Source organism: Synchiropus splendidus, chromosome 14 (genome assembly GCF_027744825.2).
Source record: "Synchiropus splendidus isolate RoL2022-P1 chromosome 14, RoL_Sspl_1.0, whole genome shotgun sequence".
In the NCBI taxonomy this organism is placed as follows: Eukaryota; Metazoa; Chordata; class Actinopteri; order Syngnathiformes; family Callionymidae; genus Synchiropus; species Synchiropus splendidus.
Genome location: NC_071347.1, coordinates 6812763 through 6834052, shown reverse-complemented (window position 1 = coordinate 6834052; position 21290 = coordinate 6812763). Strand labels below are relative to the sequence as shown.

At 40.7% G+C, this 21290-nt stretch overlaps 2 protein-coding genes across 3 annotated transcripts; both read right to left on the bottom strand.

Annotated features, from left to right (window-relative positions):
- Positions 1–271: 271 nt before the first annotated feature.
- Positions 272–3523, bottom strand: tmed6 (transmembrane p24 trafficking protein 6). Its single transcript, XM_053886800.1, has 8 exons — positions 3453–3523; positions 3238–3361; positions 2982–3076; positions 1827–1970; positions 1560–1782; positions 841–967; positions 592–767; positions 272–505 (listed from the first exon to the last, which is right to left on the bottom strand). The coding sequence occupies exons 1-8, from the start codon at positions 3521–3523 to the stop codon at positions 272–274; spliced, it is 1194 nt and encodes a 397-aa protein (XP_053742775.1).
- Positions 2532–21221, bottom strand: ankrd27 (ankyrin repeat domain 27 (VPS9 domain)). 2 transcript variants are annotated; one of them, XM_053886478.1, is made up of 28 exons: positions 20930–21221; positions 17845–18027; positions 16678–16788; positions 16297–16605; positions 15469–15528; positions 15112–15165; positions 13672–13737; positions 13314–13390; positions 12328–12449; positions 10515–10593; positions 10271–10397; positions 9810–9902; positions 9111–9232; positions 8960–9042; positions 8776–8891; positions 8488–8580; positions 7869–8066; positions 7584–7643; positions 7354–7470; positions 7231–7275; positions 7061–7168; positions 6702–6896; positions 6510–6629; positions 6270–6443; positions 5369–5462; positions 5227–5305; positions 4982–5039; positions 2533–4591 (listed from the first exon to the last, which is right to left on the bottom strand). In XM_053886478.1, exons 2-28 carry the CDS (start codon positions 17944–17946, stop codon positions 4175–4177), a joined length of 3279 nt encoding a protein of 1092 aa, XP_053742453.1. In that variant the 5' UTR covers positions 17947–18027; positions 20930–21221; the 3' UTR covers positions 2533–4174. The 2 variants fall into 2 exon arrangements, with proteins under 2 accessions (XP_053742454.1, XP_053742453.1); XM_053886479.1 differs by lacking the exon at positions 20930–21221 and having other exon boundaries at positions 2532–4591; positions 17845–18023.
- Positions 21222–21290: the final 69 nt, after the last annotated feature.

Sequence of the window (21290 nt, the reverse complement as noted above, 5' to 3'; positions counted from 1 at the left end):
ATTCAAGTCAACATGGTACAGGTACTGTATATAAAGAACCGCTACCTTTTTCACGAGTTGCACATCATGCTAATTCACATGGTCGAGGGAGGAGAGTAACAACTGTGCTGCCTTCAAAAACACCTTGAACATAGGAACAACTCATGTTTCATTTATACATCAATTTCAAGACAATTCATATTTATTTTTTTTACCTAAAACACTATCACTCAGTACAAACATTTTGTCACCAGCAAAGTAGCTGTGAAGTAGCAGCAGCGTTTCTGCTGAGTCAGCAGCGTGGCTTCTCATCCTCAGTGGAGGTTTTCGTGATGAAGAGCCTCTTGAGGAAGAGGAGCTGCAGGTATCCGGAGGTGACGATGAGGAAACTGAGCGCCGTGGACCACCAGGTGATGTACTGCGAGTTGGACAGCAGGAGGTAGTAGTCGGTGCTCTTCCTCATGCGGCCGAAGTTGTAGTAGCGAAACATGTGGAAGACGTAGTTCTCCACCCTGTGAGTCGACTCCTGAAAACAGATGCCAGGTTTGCTACCAACGCTGAGCATCAGGCTTCTGAACTGGTGTCCTTTAGGGTTTTATCAGTGGTTGCTACCTCTATAACACTCAGTGTGTTGTTCAGGTCTTTGGCCACTTCCTCCTTTCTCTTCTTCTCCTCCTCCTTGCTGTGGCTGGGATCTTTGTCATCATCGTAGTAGACGCCAAAACTGAGGAAGACCTGCATGGTGCCGAAGCGGTTGTGGAAGTTGTTGAAGCACATCTGGTAGAAGCCTGAGGATGGAGAGACAGGCTCAGAGAGCAGCGTGACAACACTCATGTCACGTTCTAGCGCTCGGTGTTTCACCTGTCTCTTTGGCCTCGAAGCTTGTCTGACCAGTGGCATCATCGATGGTCGACACCATCAGGCCACCAGGGGCGTTGATGGTGACGGACAGGTGCCTGTCCTGACCGACGCCTGTCACCCACTGAACCTGCAGGCAAACGGGACAGCAATAACAGTTAGTGTTATCATACATGAGGGAGGGGTCAAAAATATATATTTGGGGCTGTGTGAGGCCCAAGCAGGACTCAAACATTCACACACTCAAAGTTTTCAAATCAAAACTAATGGGAAAAAATAAAACAAAAATAAATTCTAATGGCGTGTTGTGTTTTCAGATCATACAAGTGGGAGGGATGTCATTCAGGTCAGTTTCCCAACAAAGAAACACTGCAGCAGCAGCAATAGAATTTTAAAAAGTGCTTAAATGTAATCGTTTGATCTCCAAAATTCAAATGCTATATTTGAACGATGAATTTTACATCACATTTTTCAAGTACTCCGCATCATTGTTGCATCAAAAACAATACGTAAAAAAGAAGCAAATTTAAAAAAAAAAGTTATTTATGAAATATTTATTAAATGACTAAAATTAAATGAATCCGAAATATTTTGTCAGTTTACTAATTTAACAAAAAACAACAATGATATTTAAACCCAATAGAAGCATGATTTTATACTAAATGAAAAGGCCCAACAAGATACAAAGGTGTTTCAGACAAGAGCAAGGTAAGATCAGTCACCATGAAGTTGAGGTAGAACTTTTCTCCTTGATGTGCAAAGTGCCAGAAACACTCCATCCCAGAGGCACTCAGGACCACGGAGAAGTCGTACTGGTCCGAGCCCCAGAACAGCTCTTGGTCCGTGATGTTAGGGTGCGGGGCCGTGAGGGGTCCACCCAGAACTGGACCCCAAAATATAAGAAGGAAAGCCAAGCATGTGGAGGCCAACATGTCTGCTGCTGTGCTGAGGTGATGTGTGACTTAGAGCTGCGACGGTCAATCATTGACACTGTGAGAAAAGAGACCTGCTTCCACAGGTGGCCCCTGATAGGCACCAGAACCGGGGCACTAGCTTCAGCACAAGAAGTGACATCATCTCCATATTTACTTCGGAACTTCCAGTCTAAAGTTTTATGCAACGTCCTATTGGACCTAAGGTAAAAAAAAAAAAAAAAAAAAAAAAAAAAAAAATGAATGGAAGTCTATGGGGGATGAAAGTTACTTTCTGGTTCTTTGCCTCATGCCCTGGTTCACACATACACTGTACCTCAATTGAAATGATAAATAATGATGTGATTTTTGGCTATGTTTGTTGTGTAATTTATGATTTATTTGCTTGGGAAACACATTATTTGGACTACACATCCAACGTAAGGTAATAAACTAAGTTAAAAGCAAACATTAGCTGACACCATCAAATACTTACCGTGCCCCTGAAGAGCGAGTACTAACTTCTGATGCTGGTCGAAAAGCAGTGCTCTCACGCCATTATGTATCTTATACTTATAATGCATCTTTCAAATCTAGATCTATTACAAGCTACATCAGAAAATAACGGAAATAGATGGAGGGTGACTCAGGCTCCCCAATAAATCTGATGAAACTGTAAGTCAGGAGGATGAAAACAGAGGCAGCCAATTTAACAGCAATATGAATTGTAATTTATGAGTGTAAAAATAGTAGTAAAACAAAAATAATGGATAGTGATTAAAAAGGACGCACAGCAGTGATCATTGTTTATTTTCATGGAGTTAAATAAGGCACATTCACATCTGTTTTTAAAGAACCACGGGACAATAAATCAGACCATCAGACAGAAGCAAAATGGCTAAAAATGTTTTTGTGAATCATTCAAACCAACGCAGACATTAAAGACCACTGTTACAAGATCGTGTTTGACAGACACTGTGATTCAGTGAACATGACTCATTTTCCTGGTGACATAGGACAATAGCTACACTGAAGTGAATGCTCTCTACTTTCTACTTGAAAAGCGAGTGTGGCTCAGACATTCTGAAGAGAAATTGAAAGTCATTATTGCCAACATGAGACCATACGCTTGGTGAATGTTTGGTTTCTTCCCTTTTCAAAAAGAAAAAAAAAGTGCTTGAAAAGTGAGCAATTGCTACGTCCATTCATCACCTTTCTCTACTTCTACTCTACAGTGTGTTGACTTGAATGTTTGAAGTCTTCACATCTACATTCTCCAGTATCTTTGTTGCACCTCCGCTGCGACTCTCCAGAGGTTCAACGTCATACTGTCAACAATAGCCAGGCATGCACGGACAGGGGAAAGAAGACGGGGGAAACATGATACACAGTACAAGCACTGAAGTAATACTTAAGTCTGAAAGCTTTAGAAAAAGCTTCACCCACAATGAAGGGCTCATGTCACATGATCATGGAAATGAAAACCTACGAAGACAAATCTCTCAGTAAAAAGACCATCAATGAGTTTGCTCATGTCACATCGACCAACATGGCCAACTGCACCGTTTTCTCCCAACACATTTGCAAACAAAAAGGCACCAAAAGGCAGTCTTCTTAATAAATAATCCAAATTGAATCATAAAGTGTGAAAATGTAGCCCATATTCAGCTCTAACCGAGCAGAACATTTCAAGTTTGTCTGCACGTGCGCAGTGGGCAGCTGTGAACACTAGTGCTGAAGAAACTGGACCCCAACGTTTCACCAGGTTCATACATCACCGCTGGAACTGAAGAGGGTTTCACTCGCTGTTAAAGAGTGATGAAATGTGAGAGAATATTTCTCATCCGCTGAGCTTTTCATCTGGATTGGTTTCGGTCAGAAGAACGACATGATTCTTAACTTCTGTCTTCAATAAGGGGATACGAACAGGCAAGAGCAAAAGAAGTTTCATAATTATACAAATAATAATAAAATAATGTTTGTCAACCAAACAATTTAAAAGAAAGTGCAGCAGAACTAAAATTTAATAAAATAGTTTCACAGTCCAGCATCATATTATCGTCAAATCTAGTGGTAAATTATTTTTCAAATGTTATTTGATATTTCAAATGTTTTCACGGACTGTAGGATTCAATTTCGACTACCTACTTGGCACCATCTAGTGTTAGTTTTGGGAAGCGTAGTTGAATCACATCCGCGTTTTTTTTGGCTTCTAAAAATTCATTCAGCTTTTCAAAGCGAGGGTTGTGGCAGTTGACAACCAAGATCGTGTGGGTGTCGGAGTGCTTTGTAAACCCATGTGTTCGCTCCTGCTGCATCTCCAGCATCATGACCAGCAGGTCCTCAGCTGAGCTCCAGCCAGTGCAGCAGCCCCAGGGGGACTCCCAGTACTGTATACCCAGGCATCTACAGGACGGTATCCAAACTCAGGGCAGAGTCTGGCTGGGCGGTGAGTCCTTCAACTCTCCGTTGAGTGAACTGTGGCTCTGACTCTCATTAGAGTCCTCTTGAGAGGCAGAGCAGTCCGAGGCATCAGCCCCTGATGTCACACTGCTGTGAGGCGGTAAACAGGCTTGACCATTGGAAATGTACTCCGCATGTGTTTGGCCTCCTTCATCGTCAGATACAGCACCATCTTCGGACGGATTCTTCTCACTGGTCTTGGAGGAGTGGATTTCAAGAGAGTGTGTGTCGGACGTGTCTGTGTACTGTACATGCTCTCCTGGGTCCAGGGTGTGACAGCGAGCCAGAGCTCGCTCTCTAAGACGAGGCACAGGGTCTTCAGAGCAGCTGCTCACCTCCACTGTCTCCCCGCGCCTCAACCTCCTCCGCTCGGGGTTCATCTGCGACACATGCACACAGAGCAAATATTAATATGAAAAAAAATTAAAAATTCAAAAACTATACATTTATCATTAATCTTCAGTGGTAAATTCAGCATTTTAAAGTGATTTATAGGTGCAGCTGTTGACTCAGTGGGAAGGATGTTATGATGGAGGTGGGCATTGAGGTTCTACTTGCTATATTGCTGTTGTGCTGGGGTAACTTAGAGTTTTGATTTCAGAAGTCATTTTCTCGCAGATACTAGTGTGTTTTGTTTGGTAAAGAAGCCGGTGTAAGGCCAATGAATATGGGAAGGAAATGCTGATCAGTTGAATTATTGTTATAAAACAATTTGGGTTTTTTTTTTAACAAAAATAAGCATGATATTTTTTAGTTTATTTATACTTCACCTGGTTGAGATTTGGTGAACGTCGTGGAGAAGAGCCAGATTTCTTCATCTGCTGAGACCTAGAAACATAAACAGTTACATTTGTGGTGCAGGTCTTTTTGCTGTTTATGCCTAAGCTGCAGTAGCTTCCAGTGTGCCATACACCACGCTGATGCACTTAGATTAGTAATGGGTTGAGATTTGTCTTCTGAACTAAAATCATCTAAAATAAAATGATCATAATTTGTGGATGTAACTACTCAGTACCTGCTGATGGACTCGGCCACTTTCTGTCTCCTGCCGTTGTTCTGGTCCTGCAGGCGCAGACGCTGGACGAAGGAATGAGCTGCAGCACAGACACTCACTGGTTAACTGGAGGAAAAGCCATTCCTCATAGGCATTGTCTCACCCAGAGCTCCTTTGGGCACTGAAAGAAGTTTGATAGGTTCTGCGTCCGGAGAGAGTCCAGAAGCTTTCTGCAGGGCTCTGAGGATCTCCATGTTCTGCAGACACACATGTAAAAAGTCACTGTTCCACACTTGAACTCCGCACATGTGGATATAAGTGGATGAATGGTCTCGTATTCTTCTGTGCCTCTTCACAAATCTCCAATCCACAAGCTCTGTACACTTACATAGTAAGAAACAGTATTGTGAAAAGTGACATGAAAAAAGTTTTACTATTTTTCTTGAAAACTTGTGCACCAAAAATAGTATAACCAGCCATGGCCTTCAATACTGCAACCCACTAAGAAACTAAACTTTGCTGCTTGACTCAAACATTTTCACCTGTTATGGGACGATATTGGCTACATCAGAGCTGGTCACAATAATTATTATCAGTCACTAAAACAAGACAGAAATGTTTCAAAGAAATAAACTTGATTTTCTCCGCTTCCTCTTTTTAAGGTACACCGATTAACGTGCGGACTGAATTTACCAAGCGCAATCAGATAATTCAGTTTAGGAATTCAGTTAGTTTCTAAGCTGTTTATTCAATTGCCAGAAGGTCAAACAGAACGTAATGGCGCTCCAGTGATGTTCCTGAGTTCACATGAACCACTGAGTGACGGCTTCACCACGACACATGCAGAGCTCATCGTGGCGCTGGAGATTGAAGCCACTCACTGAAAGCAAATGTGGAAGGACTGCCACAAATCAGATGCAGCTTCCCACAAATGTGAGATCCCTCCAACAATGATCCAGACTTTCCAGTTTTAAATAGGTCATGAAGCATAACAACTTAAGTGGTCCCAAACTAAGTTAAAGACTAGAACTCAGAGGGAGAATCTGACGTCTATGTTGTGTCACCTTGCCACCAAGTTCGTAAGCGCTGTCCAGCGGTGTCCTCTGTCTCTTGTTTTTGAGGGCTGGAGAAGCGCCGCTCTTCAGCAGCAGCTCCACCAAAGCCTGGTGTCCTCCTCGCACGGCCTCATGTAGCGCTGTGTTCCCTTGGTTGTTAGCCACGTTCACTAGTGCATTGCTCTGAAAATCCCTCAACATGAACACATCTTCTGGCACATTCAGCACTGCTGTTAAAAGACTCCTCACCTGTAAGAGAGTGGTGGCGGTCTCCAGGTTTCCCCGGAAACAGGTGTGCATCAGCGGCGTGTTGCCATAGTGATCTTTCTTATTGAGTTTGGCGTTGCACTCAAGCAGAAATCTCACCACCTGTGGACATAACAAGGCCAGATTAAACACAAGCAATTCTCAGAGAAGTTTCCAGTGGCAGTGAAGACATGCCTGTATGTGGCTGTTCTGGCACGCCAGGTGAAGCGGCGTGGCGCTCTGATTGGTGCGGGCGTTGACAGTGGCCCCGTGACGAATCAGCAGTGACGTGAGCTCTGTGTGGCCGTGCAGAGCGGCAACATGGAGTGGAGTGAATCCATCAATGTTGCAGCTGTTGACGCCAAGAGCACCGGGCGGCAGGACAGAGGGCTGAAACAGAAACACAGAATTACGAAATACATTTCAATCATATTTTCCCCCGATATTTGTCTGTACTGTTTGACTGTTATTTCCCATTAAATAATAAAATCTCTTTAAATGAATGGACATATTTAACAATGGCCAGTCTTGAAAAGTTCATGCGGTAAACTGACCTTTTGTGTGGGAGCACAGTTCGGACACTGACACAGTGGGTGACACATAGGAGTCTCCCGGGGCTCTTCTTCATCCTCTTCATCCATCCACTCCAGCAGGTAGCGCACCTGGACCAGAACACATCATCAGCGATGGTGGACCTTGGGTTACGGTTGTCAGCTGATCTCACCATCTCCACGTCGCCGTCAGCCACCGCGCGAAGCAGCTTCTCCACCTGTCAGTCACACTGTGCGTCACCATGGAAACTAAAGCAATGTATCCTCCTCTTAGGTCAGGCTTTAGATTCAACTACCTCTCTGTGACGGACACGCTCCACCTCGGGTTTGACCTCCGACCCCGCAGAGGAGGTGCTGGAGATTGAGGAACGACGGCTGCTGCTGTCCGACGTCTGAGGGGAGCGACTGGGAGACTGAGCAGATCAAAGGGAAGATTTTATTTCTAAGAGGTAATGAGAAGACTTCCACTGTGCTCATGTGCTGTAACTGTTGGGTTAAAAACCAAACAATGCTCAGATTGACTCACATGTCTCCCACTGGATAAGCGTTTGCGATTGTTTTGACTCGACTGCAGCAAAGCCAGAATCTGCAGAAGCATAATTCATGTTCCAACATTAGCATTTGCTTAGAAAAAGCATGGGTTGGAGGTCAGAGGTCATTCAGAGTATAAAGCATAGTTAGCAATTATTACAGTGATATATGGAAGGGATTTGCTTAAAGAATCCACGTACAATAACCAGTGTGAGTGAAGAGCTGCATAATAGGTATATTTAATGTCTGAGGTCCCTTGGTAGAAGCCTTGGACACTGACCTTGGAGTTGAGTGCACACTGCAGCGGTGAGTCCCGGTTTTTGTTGAGGATGTCAGTGCTTGCCCCGTTCTCCAGCAGGACCTGGATGATTCCTTCATAACCCCAGCGTGCTGCCATGTGTAGTGCTGTGTCGCCTTTGTCATTCTGCAGGTCTAGTCGACACGTTTGAATGTCGAAGTAGACCAGAGCCTTTACACACTGCCAAATAACACGGTCAAAACAAGAGAAGGTGGTTACTGTAGGACGATACTCAGAACGATATTGTGGGGGAAAAACATGAGAACGCAAACTCATGTAGACTCAAGTAACACAAATAAGTTGACTCACAGAAGCATTACGATCATTTTTGATGCTTTGTGTGATCGTTCAGAATAGTAACAACTATCAAGAGCCCTGTTTGAGTACTACCTTGACAACAGAACTGCTCTGTTCATTGTTCTATGCATTACTGGCATCACTATGCAAATTACTATTTGAGTGTAGTATGATTTTCATCACAAATGTTTTGAACGTAGACATGCGGCAACAAGGATCACAGAATTCAGAACTCCAAATGTCTGAAGCCAAGGCCCAGCTTGTTTTGCACCTTTAATTCCTTCAAAAGACGTTGCTGACTTACATCCTCGTGTCCGTACATGCAAGCAAGATGTAGCGGTGTGTTCCCGTTATTATCCTGAGCATCCGTGTTGGCTTTGTAGTGAAGCAGCAGCAACTGAAGAGACAGTAACATTACAGTAACTACCTGAGTTTCTCTTACACAACGCTAGTCAATTTGCTTTACAAATGATCTGACGGCAACTATTAAAATATGATTAAAATGTTGTAGTAATGGAGTATTGTATGTTAAATGGCAGGTAATTCAACAGAGAAATAAAAAAATATCTGACATGAAATTGTGTGTGTTTACCGTGACTCCCTGAAAACCCTTCTGGCAGGCCAGATGTAGAGGTGTAAGTGTGTGGTAGTCTGTGGCATTGACAGGCGCTCCTTTACAGACCAGCAGATCGATCAATTGTGCCTGTCCTGAAACACACACACTATAATAAACACTGTTGTCAAGTCTCCAGTCTCAATAAGTTGCAGCTGCTCACCACAGATGGCAGCAACATGCAGTGGAGTGTATCCCCTGTCATCCCTAGAGAACGGCGTAACGATGGACGGGTCATTGAATCGCCTAAAACACACAGTGAGCTTTAAACTTCAACAGTTCTGGTTTGTTTGGTTGATTCATGCCACTTTTACCCTGACAGCTGGAGGTCACACTGATCACAAGAACAGAGGGGGTGACACATCTTGCCATCTTCATCACTTTCTCCTACGCCCAGCAAACACTCGACCTCTGCCTCGTTCCCATTCGCAATGTGCTGAAACACAATCACAACTATTTGTTTTTTCAAAGCAAGGCAGCAATTTGTTATGTGTCCCCAAAAAAGATTTTCATGTAGCTCTGTTGTGGTCATGGAAACACTTTCTTGGGCGCTGTCATAGAAGTCTATGAAGTCTAACAATTACTTTTGTTCTATTGAGTTTATTAAACAAAGTTTCATGCATGTTTTACTTACAGCGCTTCATACTATAGTACATAATGTCTATCAAACAACCGGAATTCTTATGAAATATCGTCAATATTTAATATGCAGTGTGTTTATCATGCCATGCAGATAGTAATTCTAGTTTGCATGAAATGAAGAAATGAAACTCAACTGACAACGGCAATGGTGATATTCCTGAGTGTATATGCATACAAGCGCTTGTGTGCTCAACAGCTTATATTGTTGACTGCTAAATCGCTATGTTTGTGATGACCCACGCGCTACATGAGGTGTGTAATTTTTATTAAATACATATATGATAAGTAAAACAGATCGCTACCAAATACTGTTTGTGGTTCATTTCTCTGTGTCAACAAAGAAATGTCATGCATTTTGGCAGATAGCTCACCTCAAATAGACAGTGGATGGGTGTGGCAGAGCTCTGAGCCGGGAGACTCATCTTCTCCGCAAATGACGACTTATCATTCAGTTTTCCAGTTCCCTGGAGAACAGCGAAACGGCAGTGGGTGTGATTCTCACCCACATACATCGGTGACCGGTGTACATAGTTATTAAAAAAAATAATAAGGAGAATAAAACATTTTAGCCATAAATCAATGAGATCAACTAAAGCGTTCCAATGACGACAGAGCAGATAGGAACCTTTGAGAGCAACAGTATTTGCAGTGAGACCAACTGGCAGTCTCAGCTGAATAAAGTCAGGTCTCAAGAGGTTGGTATTTTTATAGTGCATTTGCGACGACAACACGGACTCCATGATAAAATCAGATCTTCACAGGATGAAGACGATGAAAAGAGGAATAGCAATGATACAGGAGGGCTTTAACACTTTAACAGTGGATGTCTCACCGTGTTGTGAAGCTTTCCCAGGTTAATAAACTCCACTGCAGCCTCAAATGTGCTCAGGCAGTAACTGAGCTCGTCTTTGCTGCAGTGGCTGAAGCAGAAGTTTCTGATGTAGCTCAGATTGGCCATCCTGCCAAATGACAAGACAAGGTAACTACTGGTGTTTGTTTCCTCACTCTTCATGCACGAGCTAAGAGGTTTTTTTTTTGTTTCAAAGACATACAGGTCAGAGGCCTGTGGAGCTTACCAATTGGGAATTTCCATCTTGACCAGCAGATAGAGGATGACAGAGAGCAGGTCATCTGCACACACAGCATCTATACTGACTGTAGAGAGAGAGAGAAAAGGGTAAATGGTTATGCACTGCCATCCGTATACAACAGGTTTACGGCATTACTTGTCAGACTGGAAATGTAGTTAATGCTTAATTACTGACAACTACACAATAAAACATTATTTAAAAGTTAAAAAAGGGGAAAAGCAGTGTTTTCATGTATATGAGAGATGATCTACTAAATATGTTCAGCACTTCAAGTACATCACACGCCAAGAACAAGACAAGAGCGTGGCATGCAAGACATGATCATGAGACCTCACACCATCATGATCCTATTGTACATGAACGTCATTAATACTCCTGCATAACAACACGTTATTATTATGTAGAACAGCAAGTTTAATACATGGCTAGTCCCCTTACCACTGAAGCTCTGACGCTTAGAGAAATGCCCTTTATATTTTGTAATGTAACAATGAAGTCATTACTCCCAAATCAAAACAATGTGCAGAATTAATAGTTGACTAAATCTGTTGGGATGAATGACATATGTCCATAAAAAATGTCAGCACAATTCCTGAGGAAGAACTCATTCAGAATGAGGACATTAACCCAGGTATCACTCTGGATGAAGAAGTGATCTGGTACAGTAAGAACATGCATTTTTGCAAAATTAAAGTGGTATTTCCAACTATTCTGAATTCAAAATGTTGAACTCTTCAAAATGTTGAACTTAAATAAATAATGTTGTTGTTCTGTTTGTTAAATTACTACAATGATTCTTTTGATTCTGCCAGTAAATCTCCTATTTGGATCAGAACACCAGTGTGACTATCAGAGACAGCTGAGATTCAGAATTATATGAAGTCCATGTATTGCTGTGCCCACCATGCAGATTAGAAACTACCTCGCATCCTGCCTTATACACACTATCCAGCAAAATGTGACAATATCAGATTACCATCATACTACCATTACAGCAGACGTGCATTAAAACCAGGACATGTATCGAACATCAGTAGCAGTTGAAATAAAATTTGAAAGATACTAAACAGATGAGTGTTTCATTGAACTAGACTTACAGCAGTGCATAACACTTGGGTCCCCTGCCACTTTAGATTGGATTAGATTAGACTGCCTTTATTTTAAAATACATTAAACAAGCAGATTAGGTTTAACCAAAGCCACTTTACTAACATTCCTTTGCAGGATGACTCAAGACTGACGAAGAGACTAGGAATGGATCGTACCATCTGGCTGCCTGACAGCAGCACTGCAGACTGTGAGCCAATAAACCCAAAACCAACTGGGCAAACATAACAGCAGTGACAAAGACAGTCCTGTCCACCATCCTGATTTGATCACACAAAGTGAGGAAAAGTGGCTGCTCACACAGATACACTCTGGAAAAACATTTACAAACCCGGACAAAGTAACCATGGCAACACAAATGACAGAAAAGTGATGAGAAGGAGAACAGAAATGTTCATAGAAAAGCTTTAATACACATGCTGCTTCATAAATGCATTCAAGTAATGTTACTCGATGGAATTGTACGATATGGATGGATCATTTTATGGATCATAATATTCCATTTGCTACTGAAGTCCAGCTAAACTGGTCTTATTGTTTCAATCTGTTCCCATGATGCCCCAAAATCATAGAATCTTCCATAACCATCCAAATCAGCTGTGATAAATGCACAATCAGGTGTGAAAATGGAAATTCTGTTTGGTAACTGCTTCACAACTACACAACAAAACACACAAGCCTTAACACCCACCTGAGCGACGAGGAGTGTGGGTGGCGGTCAGAGCAACTCGGCGCAGGCAGAGCAACTTAAGCAGGGGGGACGTCTGTTGGTTGAGTTGACTGAGTTCTCTTTTGGCTCGAGACAGATTAATACTATAAGAAACACCGCAAGACAATGATGGGAAAATCAGTTGCCAATGTCAATTGAATTATATCTTAAAAAGAGACCTCTGTACAGCATGTTGGCTTCCAAGAAGATGGATTACGTGACACTCGATTGTCTTAATTCAATCTCATGATCGGTTTTAACTTCATACAAATGACTGAGTCAGATGATTTCTGGAGTTACTCATCCTGTTTTGAAGGTTTTGCAACAATACAATGGCAATTCCGCATTGGTCAACTTGAGAATATCGATAGCCTGAGCCAGTGGGGTGAAGAAATCACAATCTATAGTGTAGTTTGGTTCTACTGAAAACACAATTATGGAAATTTGCATCAGGCCTAAAGAACACATATGTTGATGAACACCTTGTGAGATCAAAGTGAATGTAGTGTAAGTGACCAAGATATTACATGAGTTGGATCACTTTGATCTGCCTTACGTCTGGACATGTAGCTCTTCTACTCTTGTTATTAACAGGATATAAACTTCAAAGTGTTCAGTGCATAACTGGATTAAATGCTTCACGTTTTCACCTGCAGAAAAAAAAATGCTAATTCAGTGTAGGAAGGTGTGAGACTGAGACGTGAAAATGAATGTTACATATTTTCATCTTGGAGAACATTTAAGACTTTGTGACTTTGATACTTTGCGGGCCTTTGAATTATCACATGAGGACAGTACATCTTGAAATCCCAACAAAGATGCTTTGTTACAAATGTGGAGAGTAAAGCAAAATAATTAAGTCCAACCATAGAACATTTACAGCCTAAATCTGTTTCACATGATCTTTTAAGAAGATATTTTGTTGTTCGTCTTGCTGATGTATCTGATCTAACATGAAGAAAACTGACCTGAATTCTGGTCTGACTCCGAGGTCTTTGAGCTGCAGCTCCTGCAGACTCCGGGTAGTTTTGTTAAATGCAGCATCCTGTAAAGCAGCTAATATGAATCAATCGTCCCACCAGGAACGTACATATACAAGGTCATGTAAGACAATGGGGTGCAATTCTTTTAGTATCAGTGTATAGTTGGAAGGTCATGCTAGAGGTCGGAAAAAAGGAGAGTTTGTGTGTGGAAAACAAAATACATGCGTCCTTTATATTGTCCTGCAGAAGCAAAGTTAAGAAGCTCATATTTTTTCCTTCATCTTCATTATGATATATTTATTTATTCTTTAACGAAAAATAAAATCTGGACAATTGCACTTACTTGGCTGGCTTCCAACGTCCCCACAAAGCTGAAGATTAAATCATGGATACCATGATGAACATACATCTGAAAAGGGGAAAAAAAAAGATTCTAACATACAAAGTGTAAGAGATAATTGATACTTAGTGTAGCATGTCGCATGCATGTGCAACATCTGTAACTATGAAAACTCAAGCAATAAAGCTGCCACAGGGAGACAAAACAGATTAGCTTTGGAAAATAAATACACAACCAATGTAACAAATAAGATCAAATCACATTTCTATTCAATTTGTATTTCATAATCTTAGTATTGCAAGTATAATCTGTCACCTTTTGATTAGAAAAGGTTAGAAAAAGTAAAATCAATTTTACCTGTCCTTATTTTTATTTATTTTTATAAAATGACTTTACAAGGTTTCCTTCTAGTTGTCTACTATTTTGGTTTGATTTGACCTTCGATTTGGCTCTGGGTTTATTCTGTCTACGCTAATGATGTGGTCAGTAAAGATGTCATTTTGGACACACACCAGTTAAAAGGACTAACCTTAATAATGTCCCAAAACAGACAGTCTCACAAAGGATAACATAACAGTAAGATGACCTTTACATGATCCCGTGCGGATGACGTGTTCAGGAGTTACTGAATTTTCTACAATACTAAATAACCAGCTTTACGATGGCTTACTGGATTTGTGTATGGTGGAGAGAAAATAAATCTTGGCAAAAAAGTTGATTTATTAGATGGGCTACAATTGTTCAGGATCCTTAGCAAAGCTAGCATAACTTTATTAATAACATTAGTAACAGCCAAAACAAAGGATTAGCAAAACAATTTGATGAACAAATTTCTTATCTGTCAACTTGACTTACATTTTTTAGGTTTGATCAAGATTCGTCTCAGTCTTTCACAATATTCTGACAAACACTTTTGCCACATATCCTGCCTTGCATGTACTTTTTCTAGGGACTGAGAACGGGGAGAAAGAAATTTCCCCTTTACACAATTTATGAAGGCAAACATTAGTAAGGTTCGCATACAAGAGCCAACATTATTTAAATAACACTTGGAATTAATCAGAGAGGGCCCCTGTAAGGAATATGAAAATACCTAATTGTTGTGCTTTTCCGTGTTGTTTTTTGCTTTCTTTTTAAGGCAGCAGCTGGTTCAGATCACAGAATTAAAAATGAAGCTACATTATTCATCTTAATTCGTCATCTTCTGTCACCGACTAATGGGTTCCACTCGCATGCAAGAGGCTGAAAATATTCTATTGGTAAAATCCTAATTCATAACTTGTGTTCACTTTGTGTTTCATAAGGCACAGCCAGGACCAATAAGGCTGTCACACCACACCAGTTCTGCTGACTGTACATACGCCAATTTCAACACACCATGAGCTCATGATGGAAATTCCAGTCAGTGACAATTACTCGCTTACGAAACTCTGGCCATCTTACCTCCACAGCCTGTTTAAGGAGAGTCATCTGGACCTCCTGCTTTGCGAGCAGTTTCTGAAGCAAAAGCAAAAATAGAGTCAACATTTGGTCAACTTATGTGTTGAAGTACTTTTGGATGAGACAGAAGGTAAACCTGAGGTTGATCCTAAGTTTAACTGACTAGTTAAAATAGAAAACAGTTGGAAAAAGTAACTGAGGATGACATTAACACCCATAGTAATATGACATGTCGGTAACAGAAACAAAGACCACAATCTATTCTAATCTATGTAACTAACAAGAACACAGTATATTCCATACAAACAAATACATAACAAAATGTAACCGCTTAAACTGGGAGCCAGTGTTGTCACTCACAAGACGAGAATCACGCAGTAGACACTGAAGACATTTGGTGTAGAGACCATTCACTGAGTCCTGACAGAAGAGAAGAGGTTAAGACACCAACACTAAGCAAAGCTTAACATTGCTAACTTGACAGAGTGATATCAATGCTATAAGATTATAAGATTCAATCAAGATTTTTAAGATTTCTCAGTTGCCGCAACACGTGAAGATGTATTTTTTGTGTTTTTTTATTTTTAAGCACACAACAGTATGTTTTAATCTTAATAGCATAATTTGTAAGTATATTATAATCGATATAATGATTCATACTTCTAATAAAATTCATTTTTAAGAAGACATTAATTAGATTAATTTTATATCACAAGACTCAACAAAACTGCGTGAAGTTAATTCCTCTGAAGAGAACCTTTTGTAAACACATTTTCCTGCTATATAAATGAGCTTCTCTGTTGGAGTCATTCTTGGCAGCAGGTAAATGTGGAACAACAACTTGTTCATTGGGATTCCTAAGGAAAAAAATTACTACTGACTACTGTCTAACTAGTTCAGTGCAGTTGTGTGAAAGCTGCCATGTTCAGATACAATTATTATTTAAAGCAGTACATTTTGCATCTAAAACTGGAGATAGTTTTCATGATCTAAATCCATTATACTGCATGATTTTACCAATTATATACAGACATTGACTCATCGTATTCACTGATATTTTAAATCTCCATTGCAACGATTAATTTTGCCAGATGGCCTCACATAACTTACTGAAGTGGAACGACAATAAAAATCCTAGGAATCCTTGAAAATGTAAACTGTGAAATTAATAAGAGGAAGTTTTCCTACTATGTGGTGTCTGAGTCCCTTTCGCTCCTGCTCTTTAAAGGCCAGACAGAAGCCATGTATTAGCTTGTCCAGCTTCTGAGCGTGACGTCCAAGGAACTCTCTGACATCCTCCAGACTCTTCAGGCAGCATGGAGGTGGAGGGCTTAGCTCAGCTGGACTTGGTTCCACTTCCACAGGCCTTGAGATGCACAGAATGTTGTAGCTCTGCTCCTGGTCGTTATAGTAGGTTTCCTCAAAAAGTATTGGGATTGAAACTGGATTGGGAAATTTAGGTCCGAGTAGGACATGCTTGTCCTGGATGGTGACTTCCTGAGAGGATACAGTGAAATCAACAATCTTTCCAGCAATATTTACCCATTACATAAATCATCTGACATGAACCTTTCCATCCGAAGTCTGGTATCCATCCTCCACCGGCAAGAGGATGTAGCTGTCAAACTTGGAGTCAGCAAATGTGCTGACGCTGAAACTTCCACAGCAGGGAACAAGAACCTGGAAAAAACATCAAGGAAAATTCCCTGACATCAAGCTAAATGAACTTTGTAGAGCAGGGAATATTGCTAAACAATGTTAAGTTGAAAGTGGATTATTCTGAATATAAGTATGAAGAATCAGAAATGTCATCCTGTCAAAGGGAAAGTTAATTTTCCCTGGCCCATTTAACTGTCGTTTTTTGGTCTCAGACAGCTGGTAAAGGTCAAAGGGCAGAACTAAGGGTCAAACATGAAGAACTAACTTGATAAAAACCCTTAACTGATGAACTTTGCTTCAAAAATTGTGTGCATTTTGTTCTTTTGTTTCAGAATTTTCTGACATATGACGCAATGTCTTCCTGGATTGTGTAATTTATAGTCCAGAATCTTCTCATGAAAATACATGTCAGCGAAGCTGACCAACCACATGGCATAACAATAGGTTTCTCTATGGACAAAACTGTAAATGGATGTATTAAAAAACAAAGACAAAAAAGCTTCACTATTGAATGAACTCATAATATTGAGGGAAAGTATATATATATATATATATATATATATATATATATATATAAAAACTTTTTTTTAATAACTTTTTTGTGCAATGGTGTAAGGGATAAAAATGGTTAAAATAAAGAAATGGCAGTTTATAATATAATATTTTTTATTACCACTTACTTACTGTCATTATCATAGAGGTTGTAGCAGTAGTAGTTTTGGTGGAAGTTCTTAGGTGTATATGTATGAGGAAGAATCATTATGTAGTACGCAGAAAATCCACCACAACACACATGCTGAAAAACACCATTGGATTGACCAGGCGGGTCTGAAATTCTTTAATCCTCTGAACTATGCTATACTTAAAGCTTAAGTTCCGAAGAACAATCTCTTCTCCTCCACATTTCCAGTGTCACCACAACTTCACACGCTCCACAAAGAGACACACCCCCAAAAAAACTGTCCTACTTGTGTCCAGAATTTTCAATACGAAATGTTAAGCAGCTGTTAGAGGGTCAATTAAAATAATTTGAAAACATTTTTAACACTTCTTACAATGAGAGAAAGCACGACTTACAATTCCATGGAGCTCAGCCACTTGGCTGCAGAGGTCGGGTCTCTGCTTCTCCAGAGCCACATAGAACGGATTCTTCAGGATATTCTCATCATACACAGCCATATGGAGCTGATAGTCTAGATCCTGATAGAGGTCTGCTGGATCAGGCTGGAGATCGGCTGAATTGCTCTCAAGGTTTGGGCCCTACAATCCAAAGACAAACAAGATTGAAAATAGTTCAAGCAAACAGCAAAATGAAAAAACTGCTTTGTTTAAAACACACATTTGATAAGTACATAATACAGTTTACAGAAGTACAAAGAAACTAGTTTGGAATAATCACACCCTCATAACTGACTCTAGATGACATGATATAGACATAGATATAGACATCATAATAACAGCTGCAAGATTACCCCAGTAAAATCATGAATACCTTGCAAAAACAAATCAACATTTTTGACATAAAAAATGAGCAGTGAAAATATATGTATCTTCAAATTTAGCTCTAACTTAGCTTAGCTCTAAGCGGTTTGTGACACCAGTGAAGTAGTAACATTGAAATAAATATGAAAACTATGAGGGAAATATTTGTTAAGAAGTGTCTTGCTTAACTTGCTTCATTATATTAATCGTAATCAGATACACTGAGCACATATTTTTGTTTTCCATTCAGGGATTTGTATTGACATTGTTTTGTCTTACTGCAGGACGACATCAGCGGCTGAACTCATTTGTTTAAACAAGAACAGCTGATCTGTCCTCCTGTCTGATAGTGCCATCCATCAACACACCAGCAAAAAAATCACCTGACTCTCATTGATCTGAAAATCACTGCACACCTAAGAGAAGTTAAAACCACAGTAAACACCCTTCAGCCATTCACATGCCATGTGAGGAATAAGTGACTGCATTAATACCAACTGAACAGCTCATCACTAAAAACAAACTAAAAACAATTTTAACCACCTTCGATGACAAGCAGCATCAAATGTGAATCACCTCACCTCATTTCTCTGCTCAGAGATGAGCTTCATCCTCCAGTCAAGCTCTCACCCTTGCGGTCTCCTCAGAAGGGAGGAAGCTCAGGGATAAGTCATGTGACCCTGGAGCTGCTTGTGACCTCATCCACCAGCAGTGAGTAGAGCAGAGTGAAGAATGTGTCTCTTAGACCCAACACTCAATGATGTGGCAGAGCTGCTATCACAGTGCATCAGCTGATGTCTCAGCGGAAAATGTCTGATGTGTGTGTGACACCTTCATGGCATAAATTAGATTTAGTCCCAAACAAGACTACACAACACGACAATCAACACCTTTTGACTATGTCTAATAGAAACAATAAAAACATTTCTTTGGTTGTTGAGCAAAGCAGCTGACATAAGTTAAGTGCAACAGTGCTTCTCAACGCAGCGTCAGGAAGAGCAGTTCTCAGTACTTCCATGCCAAAGCATAGCATTCCATAGCATGCTAAGCAGAGAGAGAGACAGACTGCAATTCACTCCATATGAGATGAAAAGATCACACATCCACTCCGGCTGGGAATGTCGGAAAGTACTTAAATCTGAGGCGGCGAGGCAGTACAAAGGAAAATAAAGAGAGGGCTGCTCATTAAACCCACGGTTGGTAGTTCTATTCCATACATGCTGCGCCCTCTAACAGACTGTGCAAATGTTTAGCCCTTATAAGCCTCTGCATTTGAAAGAACTTCATATATTCTTGGTCCCAACCGGGGGAAGGGTTAGTCCCCTAAATAAAATCGCCCCTTTTCCAAAAATGAGTTACAGCCAGGTACCTGCGATTTCTGTTCTTTGACAACAGCACAGTTGTGGTAACATTCTATGAGCTTTGCAGTCAAGTCAGACTTTTTCCACCTCTATTGGTGCCCTAGAAACTTGGCAAACCAGAATGACTTACATTATCCCCCCACCCCTAACCAACCGCATGCAGACAACCTGTGAATCAGATTTTGGATGGGACAATTTAATCCAAGCTCTTTCATTTTCAGTGCAAAAACCTATCAAGATGTAGGCGCCGAATGTGACCGGGAAAGTTGAGAATGAATGTACTACAACGACTCTCACATCCTGCTCAAAGTTGCTCACATGACCAGCTCTCTAGGAGGCCAGTTCTGACCTGAATATGAAGCTTGAGATCAACTCGCAAAACACTTTCCCCCTTTTTAAACACGTATGAAAAAAAGTTGGAAATCAAATTCAGAGATTAAATCATATTAATATGATGATGTGACCTAAATTTCGTCATAGATTTAATTAAAACTCAATCAAATAATAAATAATTTAGTTTACAGACTTCAGTAGGGTATCATTCAAAGGAATGGCAGACAAAGGTCAAGTTACAGTAGGTCAGTTATGGCCCATTGCTGAAATCTGAATCACCGCTTGATGGGCAAAGATCAGTTGCGATGCGAAATATGACTTGTTGACATGCGAGGCCATACAACTTTCCCTTACTCATAAACACTTGTCCATTTCTTTATGAACTTAAAAACAAGTAAAAATCACTGAAGTACAGCTGCAGTAAGGTGGAGGAGAATATGGGTTGGAGAATTGAATGCTGGATATTAAACGGTCCTGAGAAAACAAAGGACATGAAGAGGATCGGTGTGATTCAGGGGGGTGCTCAATGATAAATTCAGCTGGAGGAGGGTGACCTGCCATGGCAACCCCCTGACGGGGGGTGACTTGTAGTGTGGCTGGGAAGGAACATTGTGAAAGTGTGCTTTGTTTGTGAATGTTTTGTGTGGTTATCTTTGAAGCTCGCGCGAAGTGTGTCGTCAGTTGTTATAATTCGCATTACACAAACAATAACAATGGAAGAGATGTACATAAAGCGGGTGTCGCTGTGTAGTATATATTACAATAAGGACACAAGTAACAATACACGACTCTACTGATGAATACCAAGCTGTTTATGTTAAGACCGCTGGGCATTCATGTGACTCAGCAACTGAAAACAAGGTACCGGAAGTTTACAAAATTAGCCCTTCAAGCTACAAACAATTGCTCTGGTCATAACGGAGCTACATTCAGCGTTTTCAAGGAATACTGGGAGTAAATACATTACTCATACGAAGGTGCTGTACCTGTTAAGTAGCTCTCCGGGACACCCAGGTTCTCATGTTATTGCAATAATAACACATTTCCTCCTCTTGTCATCAGCTTCTGGGTCAGCTGCATGCTAACCGGCTGTCAGAAAACACGTACGATTCAGCAGAAAACTGGGTGCTTCTCTTCAAGGTGTCCTCTTCCATGTACTTTACTGGTCGCCAATAAAACACGACAGTATTACACTTTGCTTTCGGATCATGAGTATACAAAGAGCAGTGTTTATTTAGACAAAGATGACAGCAATGCTTTAAAAACACTGCCATCTATCGGTAGTAATGGATAGACGATTGGCGTAACCTATACCGCCCCCTGCTGGCTTTACTTTGCACTCCAAGG

Bases quoted from the DNA above. Each gene is read 5' to 3' on its own strand.
- ankrd27 (XM_053886478.1), bottom strand. From the start codon at position 17,946: ATGGCTGTGTATGATGAGAATATCCTGAAGAATCCGTTCTATGTGGCT. The intron at 9,233-9,809 runs GTGAGCTATCTG...ATTGTGTTTCAG, and splicing joins CCATCCACTGTCTATTTGAG to CACATTGCGAATGGGAACGA. The intron at 7,471-7,583 runs GTGAGTCAATCT...TGATCTGCTCAG, and splicing joins GCTTATCCAGTGGGAGACAT to TCTCCCAGTCGCTCCCCTCA.
- tmed6 (XM_053886800.1), bottom strand. From the start codon at position 3,523: ATGTATGAACCTGGTGAAACGTTGGGGTCCAGTTTCTTCAGCACTAGT. The intron at 3,077-3,237 runs GTAGGTTTTCAT...TATTGTTGACAG, and splicing joins TTACTGAGAGATTTGTCTTC to TATGACGTTGAACCTCTGGA. The intron at 1,783-1,826 runs GTCAATGATTGA...ACATCACCTCAG, and splicing joins CAGGTCTCTTTTCTCACAGT to CACAGCAGCAGACATGTTGG.